Source organism: Colletotrichum fructicola (genome assembly GCF_000319635.2).
Source record: "Colletotrichum fructicola Nara gc5 chromosome Unknown KSG_Nara_v1_contig01, whole genome shotgun sequence".
Lineage (NCBI taxonomy): Eukaryota > Fungi > Ascomycota > Sordariomycetes > Glomerellales > Glomerellaceae > Colletotrichum > Colletotrichum fructicola.
Window position 1 is genome coordinate 758,086 of NW_027094051.1, and position 15,146 is coordinate 773,231.

Sequence of the window (15,146 nt, forward strand, 5' to 3'; positions counted from 1 at the left end):
AACGCGAAGTGATTCGGGACCCACGCCGTGTTTTAGCTCCCTTCACCCCGCGATCAGGTCAGATGGGTCATGCTGTTAGATATGAAGGACCCTCAGCTATCTGTTCGATGCCAATGTTACTTCTGAGTTCTTAGTTAGCCTGTATGCAGCACTTAAGAAACGAACGACCTCATCCCTCTCTCACACTGCCATTCAACTTCTTGATCATTACAGCTACTTTGTTACAGCTCGCTGTCGAGTCACTATGTCAAACGTATTGGAAGAGAAACACGGTGGGAAACCCTGTGCACGGAGCGAATCTGTGATGGGTGGAACCCTACAGGATGTAGAGGTTCAGGATGAGGTCTTCGGTGCTATCACCAAGGACGGTCCGAATTATCGCGCCGTAAGTCATGACCTGTTGACATGACAGTTGAGTGGCCCGCTGACACCAACGTAGCTGGGATGGAAAGGTTCGATCGTGGTGATGTTGAAGACACAGATTGGGCTGGGCGTTTTGACTATTCCCAAAGTTTTTGCAGTGCTTGGCCTCATACCAGGAACAATCTGTGTGATTGTGGTCGCTACCATGATAACATGGGCTAATTACGTCGTTGGCGCCTTTAAACTGCGTCACCCAACTGTTTACGGCATTGAAGACGTTGGCCGTATGTTCATGGGCAAGTTTGGATATGAATTTTTCGGGTGGCTGTTCGCTATCTGTGAGTTAAAAGCCTATCTAGTCCAACGTCGAGGTTCTCTGCTTACAAGACAAAGATTGGATGCTGACGGCGGGTGCCTCATTCATTGGGCTTTCGACGTGTTTGAACGCGCTTTCTAAACATGGTGCTTGCACTGCTATCTTTGTTGCCGTTGCTTCCGTCATCGGGTTTGTTTTCGGCAGCATTCAGACCCTTGGTCGCATTTCTTGGCTCGCGTGGGTCGGATTTAGCAGCATCCTCAGCGCCCGTAAGTGTTGTGACAGGACATAGTCTCCTGGTCCCTTCTGAGTTACGTGACTGAAGCTAACTTGTCGCAATAGTGATGGTTCTCACGATTTCTGTCGGCGTGCAAGACCGCCCCGCTGCCGCACCACAAATCAATACCACGTGGGTCTCCGATTACGTCCTGTTCGCAAACCCAACCCCGTCGGAAGCTTTCGCTGCTATATCTTCAATCATATTTTCCTTCGCCGGCACTCCTGCTTTCTTCCAGATCGTCGCGGAGATGCGTGATCCCAGGATGTATACTCGAGCAGTGATGGTCTGTCAGTCGATTATGACAGCTCTTTATATTACAATTGGAATTGTGGTGTACTATCACTGCGGAACATACGTTACATCGCCAGTTCTTGGGTCTGCTGGTCCGTTAATGAAGAAGATTTGCTACGGGCTAGCATTGCCTGGTCTGACTGTCAGTTCAGCCATGTTTATTCATGTAAGTTGCTACCCATTATTGTGGGTGCTATGATTAAACTATCTTCCAGTTTACGGGGAAATATCTGTTCTTGCGGTTCATGCGTGGTTCCCCGCATCTCACAAGAAACTCTGTCACTCACTGGGCCGTATGGATTGGTTGCACAGGAGTGAATGCTCTTCTCTCATATATCGTCGCGAGTGCTATACCGGTATTTAGCGGGTTGGTATCCCTGGTAGGTGCCTTTGGGGGCACTCTCATGTCTCTGCAACCGATGGGGGCAATGTGGCTTTACGACAATTGGAATGGGAAGCGAACGCCACTGTGGATACTGACATTCGCCTGGGTCGTGTTTGTGATTGTCATGGGCAGCTTCATGACAGTGGCCGGGTCTTACGGTGCTGTTGTCGGTATCATCAACGACTACAAAGCATCTGGAGGATCAGCGGCCTGGAGCTGCGCCGATAACTCATCTTCGTAGGCCATAGGAATGGTTGTTTGTTTGAACATCGGGCGTGGGACTCACGCGTGGAAGGGCCTCATAGAGATTTTGGTCCCGACTGATCTGTCTTTGTCTGAAAACTTTCGCAAACCACTGGAATACCTTCATAAGTCTAAATGTTCCAGCACAGTTTCGGTTCCTAGTTATGTTATACATGTCAAAGGTTACAGGCATCGTATGCATGAGTTTTAACATATGGTTCGTGACGAATGATGAATGTACTCCAGCTAAACGCACAAAACGCCAGTATCACATTCCCAAAGTGATGTTGTACATTTGTCGTTAGCATTCTGTTTCGGATATCTCGTCAATCGAACGAGGTCATTGTCAATAGCCAGTGTACAAATCGAATGGGAGTAAAATATCATGAAGCCAAATTATATCAAGGGCCTTCCTCGTACACGTTTACAAAGACAGTTCAATACGTTCAATTGCCTTCAAGTTCAATCAGCTGTCAACGCTCTCTTCCACGGAAATGCGTAAGGCATTTGACCTTGGATCTCCTGTGGACATCACTCGTTGCAATATGTCACTTTTCATTGACTCTTCCATCATATAACTGCCAGGAAACATGATTACCAGTGTTGTTAGACGAACGATCAGGTTATCTCTACTGCTACGAAGTTGCGAAGCTACGGAGCAAGGCCATAAAGCGAGTCTGCAGTATGCATTGGTAGACCCCGAATTGCTACTGGCTGAACTGGATACAAATCAGACTTCACTAATTGTTTTTAGAGGCTTATGTTCAGCGGCACAGGGCGTATATTAGACTTGTAGGCAAACTAGAAGCCCTCATCCTTGCCAAAATCGCCAATCACCCGCACAGGACTTAAACTTTGATTTCGAAAAGCGGCTGACCCAGCAGCTCCATTTCGATGGGTCCGTACCCATTTCCAGGCAGGTTCGTGGGCACGAGACGGCCGTTGGTCCCCATGCGTGGGCAGTCCGCAATCATCGGTTCTGTCCATTCGGCATAGGCATCTACGGCGCGCAGTCGGCCAGACGGTATGCCAGCGGCAAAAACCACGTTTTGAGCCGTCAGCAATGCGCAGCCCCATGTATCGTCAACGGTAACAGTGATGCCTAGTGCAACGGCTGCATCGCGCATGGCTCTGGCCTTTGTAAAGCCACCAACTCGAGACGGCTTCAAGTTAATGCCAGTGGCCCCGCCTGCATGCGCAGCCGCGAGGTCTGCCATTGTAACGACACACTCGTCAAGAATGATAGGGAGCCCAGATCGTTTCCCGATTTCCACGCAATCAGCCAAGGTACGGCATGGCTGCTCTAGCGGAACACAGATACCATCCCCCAAAGAACGGGAGTAGATCAGGGCCTGCTCCAAGTTCCAGCCGCAGTTGGCATCGGCGAAACAAACGACTTCGGGAGGCACTGCCTTGCGAATAGCCGTAACGCGTCGAGCATCGTTGACCGGATCGTCTCCGACCTTCAGTTGAAGGGCACACACGCCTCTCTCATACTCGGCAATCGCCTTCTTAGCACCAGACTCAGGGGTGCCGAGTCCGACAACAGTGAAGGCGGGCACCGAGTCGCAGAGCTTCCCACCGAGCAAGTTGTATGTTGGCAAGCCGACGGACTTTCCAAAAATATCCCAGCAGGCAAAGTCAATCACGGCCTTGGCAGCGTTGCCGGAGAGCATGATGCTGTCCATTTTCTCCACAACTGAAGCAGGTGACCGTGGGTCTAAACCGAGGACGTGTGGAGCAACCTCTTTCAGTGCAGCGAGCTCTCCCGTGAAAGTGCTGGGGAGATAATCACTACCCAAAGGGGCACTCTCCGACCACCCCTCGACACCTGTGTCGACGCGCATGCGAACCACGATGGATGGGTAGCCGGTTTCAGCTCTGCCGCCAGACATCGTGTAGGTGCCAAACTGGTACTTAGCATGGTAGCTGTATACAGTTATGTCGGTGATTTTCATGGTTGCGGGCGGTGGGAGTAAGAATGTTTTCTTGATTATGTCGTTGGGAGGATGGCGAGAGAATGCTCAACCAGGAGACAAATAATATGAGCATGAAGTTGTCTTGCATATTATAGTTACTATTTTCAACGTCGCCACGGTCCTATGAAACCGACATCGGCTGCAAGTCCTCCAAACGCGAATGCGAATCCGAGTGGTCACAAGCTTCAGGCCTACAATGGATTGGTCATAGACTCGGATCACTGTCCGTTACCTCTTGAAGTTGCTGGCCAGAGCTGATACCGCTGAAACATTAGACCGGGAGTCCTCCCGCGGGAGTCGTCCCGTTATCACGGCGCGGGGACTGGAGATTCAGCGCGGAGAACCGGCTCGGGGACCTTCGTCACGGCGCGGAGAACTGACTAGATGTTACCGCGTGCAGAAGTGTTATAACCCGTTAGCAAGAATAACAACTAAACGACCCGCTTAGGCATTGGGGGGCTAGGATGGAGCATTAACACCATAGAAACATAGGATCAATAGGGACTCACTTAGAATAGATAGGTATTTGGAGATTCTTTTGGAACTAATCATTATTTACATAATTAGAATAGCAATTCTAGGCATTATACTGAGGGTTATATGTTTAATATAATCTTTCTTACGAGCAGTACATTCCTCATACTATTTATCTGCAATATCGCGAGATGAGACAGGCCAAATGTTAAAGTGAAGTTTTTGGTCTATTTAAAAGTATAATGTTCGAAAAGTGGTATCTCTGCAAACACAAACTACAAATGAAAAACAGTAACAGTCCTACCAACGCCTCATTCAACCTCCCTCCATCTCTTCTCCAGCTTTTCAATAACAAGCGCCTTCGACCCAGAAACCAACCCAGCCGCAAGCGACGCAGGCTGCTGACTTGTGCCTGAAAACGCACCCTTGATCGAGATATCATGCACACTCCCAGTCGGCGACCCTGCAACATTCGACAACCGCCGTCTCCCCAGCGCCATCTGCGCCTCATCAATCGCCTCGCGGATCACAGGTACTGTCTCAACATACACCTCCCTCCTCTTTCTTGATGTCTTCAACAGCTCCGCGGGATCCCCCTTCGCGCACGCCTCCACGTAAAGCGCGCGCATGCGCGGCGAGTACATCTCGCACATCAAACTCACGGGCGCGGTCTCCCCCTTCAGCTGCATGCGCGGCGCAAGCGCGGTCCCGCGCGCGAACTCGTGGTAGCACGCCGGGCAGATGGTGCACTCCTTCCAGCCGTACCATCGCCGGTTCTGGGCGTCCTCGTCGCGCGGGCAGAGCGGCAGGCTCGCGAACTCGAGGGCGTAGGTCTCGAGCGGGCGCGTGTCGGCGATGAAGAAGCCCTCGAGCAGCTTGGCGAGGTAGGCCGCGAAGCGCGGGGAGGCGGCCGGGTTGAGCGCGCAGAGGTGCGTGGTGCCCGGGGCGACGCCGCACGTGGGCACGAGGGAGGCGGCGAGGCCGAGGGGCTCCGCGACGGTGGCCACGCAGGCGGCGCAGATGGAGAAGGACGGCGGGTGCGAGGGGAAGGTGTACCAGGTCCCGTCGCGGATGCCGGCCGGGGAGCAGAAGTCGGCGTGGACGGCGGTGTCGAGGGCTTTCCAGAAGATGGCGAAGTCGCGGGTCTCCTGGGCGCGGGACATGGCGATGCCGATGTTGAAGTGGCCGAGGGTGCAGTGGACCATGCTGCCGTAGCGGGAGGCGAGGTTGTCGCCGGCGGGCCGCCAGCGGTGTTCTTCGCCGGAGAGCAGGACGTGGTCGTGGTAGCAGGCGGCGCAGATGAGGACGCCCTTCATGCTGCCGGTGGAAGGGGTGAACCATTCGCGGGAGCCGACGGCGACCTTCTGGCGCTTGGCGCAGGGGGTGATGGCCATGCGAGAAGAGGCGGCGGCGGTGAAGCCCTTCCAGTCGTGGGCGTCTGCGGCTTTGGTCTTGTAGATGTTGCGGATGTAGGGGATGGCGAGATCGCAGGCCCAGACGTCGGAGGCGGGCTGTGGCGAGGCTGGTTCGAAGTTGGCGGCGCAGCGGAAGGGCTGGATGTGGTCTTCGTAGCAGGCGCGGCAGACGACCATGTTAGGGACGGCGTTGTTCTTGGGGCGGAGCCACTTGGTGCCCTCGGAGCCGGGGACGCCGGCGGTGCCGCGGCAGTCGTGGACGGCGCTGCGGAGGCGGAGGTAGGCTGTAAGGTCGTCGATGCGGCCGGTGATGAGGGCCTGCTGGAGGAGGTGGTCCTTGACGCGGGGCTTGCTGAAGCGGCACGCGCGGGTCTTCTTGTCCTCGCAGAGCTTGCCGCGGAAGTCGTTCTCGAAGCGGGTGCCGAGGAGATGGTCTTCGTAGCAGCGGGAGCAGATGGGGAAGTCGGGGGCGGTCGGGTGGGTGTACCAGGTGGAGGGGAAGGTGACGGGGGTGTCGATGCAGGCGACGACGCCGCGGCCGCGCTTCCGGCTGGGGGGAGTGGCTCTGCGGGAGTTTGCGCGGGGACGGGTCGGCGAGGTGAGCGGTTCCTGAGGAGGGAGTGCGCGGGGAGTGAGGACGACTGGTTCCGGGGTTGGGTTGGTTGAGGGAGGGGTGAAGCAGGACGTTGTGCTGGCGGTGAAATCGGGAGTGGAAATCTCCTCTCGCGGTGTGGACGGGACGGAGTAGATGGTAGAGAGCATGGGCGAGGGTGCGAAGCGGAGGTTTTGGAGGGTTTCTTCGAGGTTGTCGATGTCGAAGTGGCCTGGACGCAGCTCTGTCTGGGACACGGTGGTCTGGCTCTTCGTCTTTGATGTAGTCGTGGCAGAGGCGGAAGTAGACTTCTTCAGCTGGCTGGATGGGGCCGGTGCAACGGCGCCCTTAGGAAAGTAGCTCGGTTCATCGGTCTGCGGCGGTGTCGGGGGCGGCGGAGGGAAGCTCGTCAACGCGTTCGGCCCCGGACTGCGGACGTTCGAGCGGGTGCCGTTGTTTCCTGCAGAAGACCCTGTGGCCGATCCCCGCGGCGCTGGTGAGCCTCCCTTAGCGGAGGCCGGTGCCGGGCTTGGTGGTGGCGGAAAGCTGGTGTAGCCGGGCGGGCTCGGGCGGTCGGTCCACTGTGGTGCCGGCGCCTGCAGCAGGCTCTTTGCAGGGCGGACGGGCTTCGGCGCGGCGAAGGTCGGCTCCGAGGGCGGGGCCTTTTTGTCGGCGCCCTTCGGCGGGTGGGGCCGTGAGCTCCGGGTGGAGGACATGTTGCAGTGCAGCGCGGCTCAGAGTCGCAGCAGTCGCAGATTCAGGTCGAGTAACACTTTGATTCCCTTCGCAACCCCACAACGGACTTCTTCTTTGGGAGCTGCAAAGTGACGATGGCTTCAAACACTTCTTCTTTTTCTGGATGGGTGGGTGGGTGGTGCAGTGTGGGACGAGGTGAATGAAGACGGTAAGGACAGGCCGTTTAATCAATCAACACAACAATAAAAGAAAACCGCCGAAAAATGCAATTCAATGCCAAACCACAACAACAAAGCAAGGAAAGGTCTTGCGGGAGTGCATGCAACCTCTATCCGCATCCGGGACGTCGGTCATGTTTAAAGGCAAGACGTCAATCCCCAAGGGATGCGCAGAAAGGCGAGCAGACTGGCCTCGAGCTGGCTTAATTGGTGCCCGATGGGCGGAATGCCGGGTCATCCGTGGAGACGATCCACACCACTTTACGCCCGACTTGCAGCGATCAGCCTGGAACCGGTGGCGGGCCGCGGGAAGGGAAGAGGGCAAGCATGGGCAGCACGAACTTGATGGCCTTTTGCAGAGATGTTCCCTGGATGCGACGACACGAGTAAACGATGCACCCCCGTCCGTCCAGCTTCTCTCATTTCCCGTGGGAAAAAAGACCTGCTTGTTTCTCTTGTTTATGCCCGGCAGATGATGTTTTCCTTCTGGAAGGTTGTACCGTGTTTTGCGCGCCGCCCGCGTTGGCATGTTTCTTCCTTTCCTGCAGCCTGCCGTGGCCTGCGTCGGGGAATTCTTTTCTGCCCTCCGCTGGCCTGGGCTTTTTTTCTTCTCTCCCAATTGACAAGGGCTCTGGCCTTGGAATGCAATGCCAAATGAGAGAGAATGGCTGCTTTGGGCTTTGACAGTTTGATTATCGGGCGCCAATACGGAAGGTGATGTTGTTGTTTTTCCTTGTTTTTCCCTTCCCGTGTTCTAGCCTTGAGCAGGGCCAGAATTTTCAAATTTCTCTGCCTCTCTTAGCTCGAAGAGACACAGACAGACAGCCCCGAGAACGCGGATCCCGTCAGGACTTAGGACAGCTCCAGGAACGTGTGGCAGGTTGGGCAGCTCATCTCTTTCGCACACTTCTTTCGCAGGGACACCGTTGGGACGAAAAGTTGAGATGAACGTTCCCACCCACTGAGTCGTAAACTCGAGGCGCTGGCCTGGTTTGACCATCTTTTCTTAGCCACAAACATAAACACCCACGCCGCAGCGTAATTCCCTCCCTTCCTCACTTAAAAAGCACTCGCTCCCACAAAACCTGCTCCTCTCATACTGACTCAATTGTTTGGTTCCTTGGTCGCTGCTCCTTTCTCACCTTACCCTGCCGCAGCCTGGATCAAGTGACTCGGCCAACCAATATCTGTGAGGCTCTTGCTTGCAACGCCACCCTTTCCAGCGGCCAGCGTGCTTGCGTTGCGTTGCGTTGCGCGGCGGGCGCGGGATCTGTGTGCGACGTGTAGCGCTGCAGCCGTTGGTGGGAAGGCGGAAGCGATCGAAGCGCATCATTCACACTCACACTTCCACTCACTTACTCATTCACATGCCCACAGACACAGCAATCGCACAGTTGCAAGGCCAAGGAGAACAGATGTTCGAGCTACTGGGGTCTGGACCGGATGCACAGCAAGGCCCATCCCGTGCGACGACGGGAAAGGGAAATCGACTCGCCAATTCTTCGGGGGTCTGCATCCGTAAGAAGATTCTCCGTAAAGAAGGCCAGGATGAAGGGGGAACAGATGGCAAAACCTCCGGCGCCAACAGAACCCCAAACCCTCGCCTGCGCGAAAGGGCGATTCCTTCGCGTCGCGCTCCAGCGTCACCTTTCTCAATCTCGGGGGCGTCCCCCCCAAATCCAATGGCTGGGTGGCTTGCCGCACATGCGCCGTCGTTGTGTTGACTGCAACGGGCTGCTGCTCTAGTTTCTCAACCCTTGCGCTAAGACCCTTTTTTTCGTCAGCGGGAGATGGGACCTTTCTTATCGTGGAAAACATCCCGCCGAACGTATCGTTCCAGGGGGAGTTCTTCCTCTTCGGTAGCGAATTGGTTGGTTGGGTGGTTTTTGTTTGGTCGAGTGACATCGCATCTCTTCAGGTGAGCCACGCTTGTTTAAGCCCAGATCTGTCTTGTCAGTTGAGGTAGGCGGGAAGAAATGGCAAACCGACAATCAGATCTTCCATGTCTTGGGTCATCAGTGTCGATCCCCGTTGAACATCAATTGGAGAACGAAACATCCAACCAACTGTCTTTTTTTGCTTCAACCGCTCCATCCTGAATAACAGCACAGCAAAACCAACCGAAGGATGCTGCACCCAGAGTTTCCCCTTCAGGCCTCGAAGAGTCGCATTGCTGATATGATCCCTGCGGAACCCCCCAACGCCGTTCCATGGTGCCGATTGCTTGGACGTGCCAAAGCGGCTTAGTCCGTCACATCATCCCCCAGGCGCGGGAAATTATCACAACAGGGGCACCACCACTTTCAGCACTCTACGAGTCTTAAAACCCTCTGTTATGACACAAGAAGGGCCCCAGGGGACGAGGGGGGGAGACGGCCACGCCAGGAAGAGAGTTCCGAACGGAGAAGGGATCATGGGTTGCGATTGAAACTCTCTATCAGTGCTTCCTCTCTGTCCGAGTCGCTGTCCACTCTTTTTCGTTTGCTTTACTGCCTCCCACACCCCGCAATCCCATCCATTCATTCATTCCCCTTCCATTCGTTCACTCATTCAGTCGTTCGTTTCCCATCACCGGCGTCACTCGTTTCGCTCCGGGGACTGGTTTTCTGAACGTTGAACGGGACAGCACACTGTTGGGTTGTAAAGGTATCGCGGCAGAGTCCCAGCGAACGCGCGCAATCGCATTGCTGCGCCTGGCCCCAAACACCATCTGTCCATCTGTCTCCCGCCCCCAAATTACGATTTCGCACATACGATCGGCACTCGCTTGGTAGCAACGCGAACAACCACGTCGCACTCACACAACACACGCTCGCTTATTTTTCACAAAATCAACTGTCTTACACGCTCTGGTTAGGCATCAACGAAAAGACAGAGGCTTAACGAAGAAAGGAAGGAGGGATTGCTATCCGTGTTATCCCGGGAGGACCGAGATGATGGTGGCGCTGGAACGTTTGGCATAGCGAAAGAAGAAACCCAAAATTTCCCAGCCAGCTGGGACGCCAGCAAACACACGCCCAAAAAGAGAGTTTGAAGGATCATTTCGATTGCTGCCCAAGTGCTGGAACAGAATCAACCAACAAAAGAAAAGATGAACGGGTTCAATTTCCCTCCGCCGCCCGACGAGCCCGTCCCCATCGTCCCCCGCGACATCAAGGCCAAGCGCATCGTCCCGTCGCCCCGCAAAGCGCCCACCGTCCGGAGCGGCAAGGGCTCCATCTTCGGCAAGGCCTCGATCCCCTCCGTGTACTGGGCCGGCGACGATCCGACGCCGGGAGGCAACGAGGAGTACACCTTCTACCGCGAGGGCACCCCGCCGCCGAGCGAGAAGGGCGGCGGCCGCCAGCGCGGGCTGAGCCTGTACGACCAGGAGAGGCGGGCGGCGCGCGGGCAGGACAGGAGGAACCGCAAGTGCTGCGGGCTGAGGATGTGGGTTTTCTGGCTCCTTGTGTGCCTCATTATCCTCGTGGTGCTCGGCGTGGGTGTTGGAGTCGGTGTTGGCGTGGGGTTGGGTGCGTCAAAGGCGAATCAGTCGGATGAGAGCGCGGCGCGGACAAGGTATGACCTTTTTGATGGATGATGAAGATGAATTTGCTGACTGTATATTAGTTCCGCGACACCTACACCAACGACTGGCGTCGCCGCCGCTTCCCCGACGACACCTCTGTCCAGCCCAACAGCATCATCCCCCTCCGCGGCGTCAAGCGTATCAACGACGCCCGCCACTTCAACCAAGACGTCCTCTACTTCATCGTCATCACCAACCGCAACCACCGGCCCCAACGCCCTGTGCCCCGAGGCCGCCAACACGTTCTACAGCCCCGTCGGCTCGGACAAGCGGTTCCTGCGGGTCTGCGGGGTCGACTACTCGGGCGACAACGAGGCCATCGACATGTCCAACATGCTGGCCAGCAGCATGGGCGAGTGCATGGACATCTGCTCCAAGACGGCGCAGTGCACCGGCGCCGGCTGGGGTAACGTCACGACGGGCGAGGGCACGACGGAGCTGAGGTGTTGGTTGAAGCGGAATTTGCAGAGTTTGCATAGCGCGAAGGAAGGGTGGAATTTTGCCATCTTGCAGTGAGGGTGGAGGGTGTGTTCATGTAGATATTTGGTAATAATGATAATGTGTTAGCCTTGTCAGGCTAGCTTTGATACCAACTGTAAACATATAACAGGGGAGGGCAGATATGTCACCGTCATTGAGCAATGTGAACGAGACAACGTTTAATCAGAAACGAGTAGCTGTATTAAAACTGTATAAACTATTCATAACGCCGGTGCTGGTATAATGTCGTCCATGCCCATGTCCATCATGTATCCATACCTAACCCCACATCTGTCCCTTAGTTGATAGCAGCAACAACAAAGCCAGCCACAGCCGCAGCAGCCATAACAGCACCAGTCTCCCTCGGCCCGGCCGCATTACCAGACCGGCCGCCTCCGTTTCCATTACCATTACCAAGTCCACCTCCACTGCCGCCGCCAGGGTTTACCGGTCCGGCGCTGGTAATCTCCGCAACCAGCGAGCTGCACTGGCCCGTACCCAGCGGCAACACGGTCGCGACGCCCTGGACGTCGCTGCAGGCCTGCCAGACGGCGCGGAAGTCGCTCATGTGCGCATCCTTCCACGAGGTGAAAGACTTGGCGTAGGTCGAGTAGGCAGAACCGATGGAGCCCGTGATGGTCGGGTCGGAGCAGGGGTCCGTCACGGAGGCCGACAAGGCGAGGTAGTTGGCGACGTCGACGGGGAGAGTGGGGGCCGCGTCGGTGATGCGCGGGAGGACGGCCGTGGCGACGGAGTTGCAGGAGGCGAGGTCGCGGCGGACGGGCGAGCCGATGTGCTCGGCGTTGGGGGCCGTCATGATCTCCAGCGAGGCAGCTGAGGCGCCGGCTGCGGCGAAGAGGATTGAGTAACGCATAGTGTGTAGTTGAAGAGGGGGTAGGTTGAAGGTGATGTGGTGTAGTTTGGCTTGTGTGAGATGGGTATCTCTTGTATTGGTAGAGAGCGGAGATGGTGACAGGGGCAGTGGGACAGGTTGAGCCTGGCTTATTATGTCCCGGGCGGGTGTCCTGCGCAAGCACGGGTGAAGGCGTTGATGACGACGGGTTGTTCAATGATGAAGGAATGCGTCCTCAGTGCGGCGAGGTCTGAGAGTGCAGAATGCAGCATGCACCCGTGATGTTGGGATCTCGGGAGTTTTCTCACCATCCTATGTCGAGGGGAGAAACATGGGTTCCAAACAAGCTCGTGGGCTTACATCGTGGGGCGAGCTCCATGTTTCTCGTTTGTCTTCCCCCCGGCTTGCCGCCCCCTGGCTTCGCTTAATGTGGCTGCCTAAGAAGCCCGCATGATGCTGTTCCAGATGGTGACGAGAATCATCCTGCTATTCCTCTTGAAATGTTCATGGCGGTGGCTCACCACCCGTTGGCATCGTTTCAAAATCACCTCACTCAAATCACCCGCAGAGCTAGTCGAGATCTCACGGGAGAGCGCCCCCTTCGCTCAGCCACCGCTATGCCGAGAGCGTGATGATGGGGGTACTAGCGGCAAAGGCTAAGAGAGCAAACTGACTGACTGAGCCTGTTCATTGGGCTCCCGCAAATGTCTTGCGTTAGGGGGGGGACGGGTTCAGACACTCCCGCATGTCGACGGGCCAAGGAGGGCTCAAATGGCAGCAATTCGAGCCCTGTAGGAGCGGCTTGACAGGCCTTCTCTTGGCGTTGGGCTACCGATCACTGGCAGATCCAGGTCATCGTTGGGGAATGTCTGTGGCCGCGGGTCTTTCCTTTTGACGATGCATGCATGATGGTCTTTGATGGCGGTCGATGTGTCAAATGTTTCGACAGGCCCGTCAGCTCGGGAAGAGGCAACCCATTATTCTTCGTTTGCGTCTTTCGTCATCATCCCTGCACGAGAAGGGGACTCGCGATGAACCGAACCGCGCCTTGCGCCGCACTCGCATTGTTGAGCGAAGCACATGCTTCCATGTCGCCCAACTCAAAACTGTCTTCTCATCCGATGTTCGGCTTAAATGTGTAATGCCCTTTCCATTTCTTTCCTGGTATCTTGAGAGTTTCTGCACCCGAAATCGCTTTTCATCATACGTCATTCTTGCTGCCCCCCATCCAAACAACCCGTGCCCCCATGTCAAAGTCCGTCCGACGCACCAAGCTCGTCCAGCTCTTTCGACCGCCGTTCCCTGTCCGCCACCGAGTGTCGCGCGTACGACTCAAACAGCCCCATGAAGGGGATGATCAGCAGGAAGATGGGCACCAGCTGGCTGAACATCAGGCTGTTCTCCTCGTCCTTCTCGTCCTGCTCCATCTCCGAGTGCCCGATGCGCCGGTCGTCGACCACGGCCTGGATCCCGAAGCTGAAGTACGCCATCAGCCCGACGATCGTCTCGACCTCGGACGCGAAGAAGTACCACACCCCGCGGAACGCCGCCTTGCACCACCGCCACGCCGTGTTCTCCGTCCACCGCGCGACGAAGACCGCCTCGGGCTGCAGTATGTTGAACTGCTGGGTCTGGTTGTCGATGAGCCGGCTCCGCACGTGGTCCATCCAGAAGATCCGCCCCGTGCGCGAGCTCATGAAGATCCTGACGCCGTAAAAGTACCCCATCATCACCATGTTGACGATCATGAGGTTCGCCGGGTCGCCGCCCTTGGGCAGCCCCAGCGAGCACTTCATGGGACAGCGGAACTGACCGGGCTCGTATATTTCGGCGTAACCACCAACATACAGAGCGTAGAGCAGCAGCACAACCGTGGTGGCCATGAAAAATATCCGTAACGCCCTTGCCATCCGCCGCGGCAGGACCATGTTCTGTTCGTTGTAGCGCTCCGGGTGCGTGCGCTTGACGCTGTCGCGCATGCTCGTGATGACCAGCAGCGAGAAGAGGTGCGTATTCGAGCAGAACCACGCGAGGTCGGTGACGATCATGAAGTGGTACGTGGATATCGTCCCCTCGAAGAGCTGCTTCATCCCGGCCACGAGGATGGCCATGCCGGTGACGAGCTGCAGGTCGCTCAGCGTGTTGACGAGGTCGTACGCGACGAGGGCTTGCAGGTCTGGGTTCATGTGCAGCCGGTGCATGAGGTTGCGCGCGGGGGCGGAGACGTGTTTCCGGAAGAAGCGGTCGAGCGGGTTCATGGTCTGGCGCTCTTCGTTCGTTCGGCCGATTACGAGGCAGAATATTGTTGTTAAGAGGGTCACGAAGGCTGTGAAGACGAAAGCGAAGATGACCTGGTGCGCGATGGGGGTCAACGGAGAAGAGATGCGTGGGAGTGAATCAATGACTTACACCCCGACCGGCAATGTCTGGCTCAGCCGTCATCCGCGGACAGCTGCAGAAGCCAAAGTAGCTACAGTCAAAGTCATTGGCGTCGATGTTGTAGGTGACGTTGTCTCCCTGGTTGACGCAGTCGATCAAGGCCTCGGGGTAAGCGTAGTTCTTGGCCCGTGAGAATGCATGTTCTCCGACGATGGGCATGGTGAATCTCTGATGAAGCCCTCAACCCCGAATAATTCGCTTCGTGCCAATACTCGACGGTAAGCTGAAGGTCGACATGGCTACGTTGGATGAGACAAGTGGCTCTGTATTTATTTGGTCATCATGGCTAGATAAGCTAGTCTGGACCCAGAGACATATCTCAAAGAACTTGATCGGGAGCCGAATTTGGCATGGAGCCGGCTTCGGAATGTTTTGCCCAAGCCACCGCCAACCTCATTACGAGCTTGACGACACAAAGAAACAGCTTTCCAAATATCGGGCCTCATGATTCGTCCATTTCAAATATCAACTGACTTAGGTCCTTGGCAGACGATGCCAATCCCGCCGTTTTCACGGGCACCCAAAAGCCATCCACGTGAAGGACTCCAAGGCAC

At 56.1% G+C, this 15,146-nt stretch overlaps 5 protein-coding genes across 5 annotated transcripts; 1 reads left to right on the forward strand and 4 right to left on the reverse strand.

The window, feature by feature from the left end:
• Positions 1-2,726: 2,726 nt before the first annotated feature.
• On the reverse strand, positions 2,727-3,836 carry CGGC5_v000229 (Cis-3-hydroxy-L-proline dehydratase; the record flags this gene model as incomplete). Its single annotated transcript, XM_032036783.1, has 1 exon — positions 2,727-3,836. The coding sequence occupies one exon, from the start codon at positions 3,834-3,836 to the stop codon at positions 2,727-2,729; it is 1,110 nt and encodes a 369-aa protein (XP_031884085.1).
• An 806-nt stretch (positions 3,837-4,642) lies between these two features.
• On the reverse strand, positions 4,643-7,054 carry CGGC5_v000230 (uncharacterized protein; the record flags this gene model as incomplete). Its single annotated transcript, XM_032036784.1, has 1 exon — positions 4,643-7,054. The coding sequence occupies one exon, from the start codon at positions 7,052-7,054 to the stop codon at positions 4,643-4,645; it is 2,412 nt and encodes an 803-aa protein (XP_031884082.1).
• Positions 7,055-10,343: 3,289 nt separating this feature from the next.
• Positions 10,344-11,336, forward strand: CGGC5_v000231 (uncharacterized protein; the record flags this gene model as incomplete). The annotated part of the gene is made up of 2 exons (XM_032036785.1): positions 10,344-10,810; positions 10,862-11,336. 2 exons carry the CDS (start codon positions 10,344-10,346, stop codon positions 11,334-11,336), a joined length of 942 nt encoding a protein of 313 aa, XP_031884083.1.
• A 262-nt stretch (positions 11,337-11,598) lies between these two features.
• On the reverse strand, positions 11,599-12,174 carry CGGC5_v000232 (uncharacterized protein; the record flags this gene model as incomplete). The annotated part of the gene is made up of 1 exon (XM_032036787.1): positions 11,599-12,174. One exon carries the CDS (start codon positions 12,172-12,174, stop codon positions 11,599-11,601), a length of 576 nt encoding a protein of 191 aa, XP_031884223.1.
• A 1,229-nt stretch (positions 12,175-13,403) lies between these two features.
• Positions 13,404-14,751, reverse strand: CGGC5_v000233 (uncharacterized protein; the record flags this gene model as incomplete). Its single annotated transcript, XM_032036788.1, has 2 exons — positions 13,404-14,504; positions 14,563-14,751. 2 exons carry the CDS (start codon positions 14,749-14,751, stop codon positions 13,404-13,406), a joined length of 1,290 nt encoding a protein of 429 aa, XP_031884222.1.
• Between the last annotated feature and the right edge of the window lie 395 nt (positions 14,752-15,146).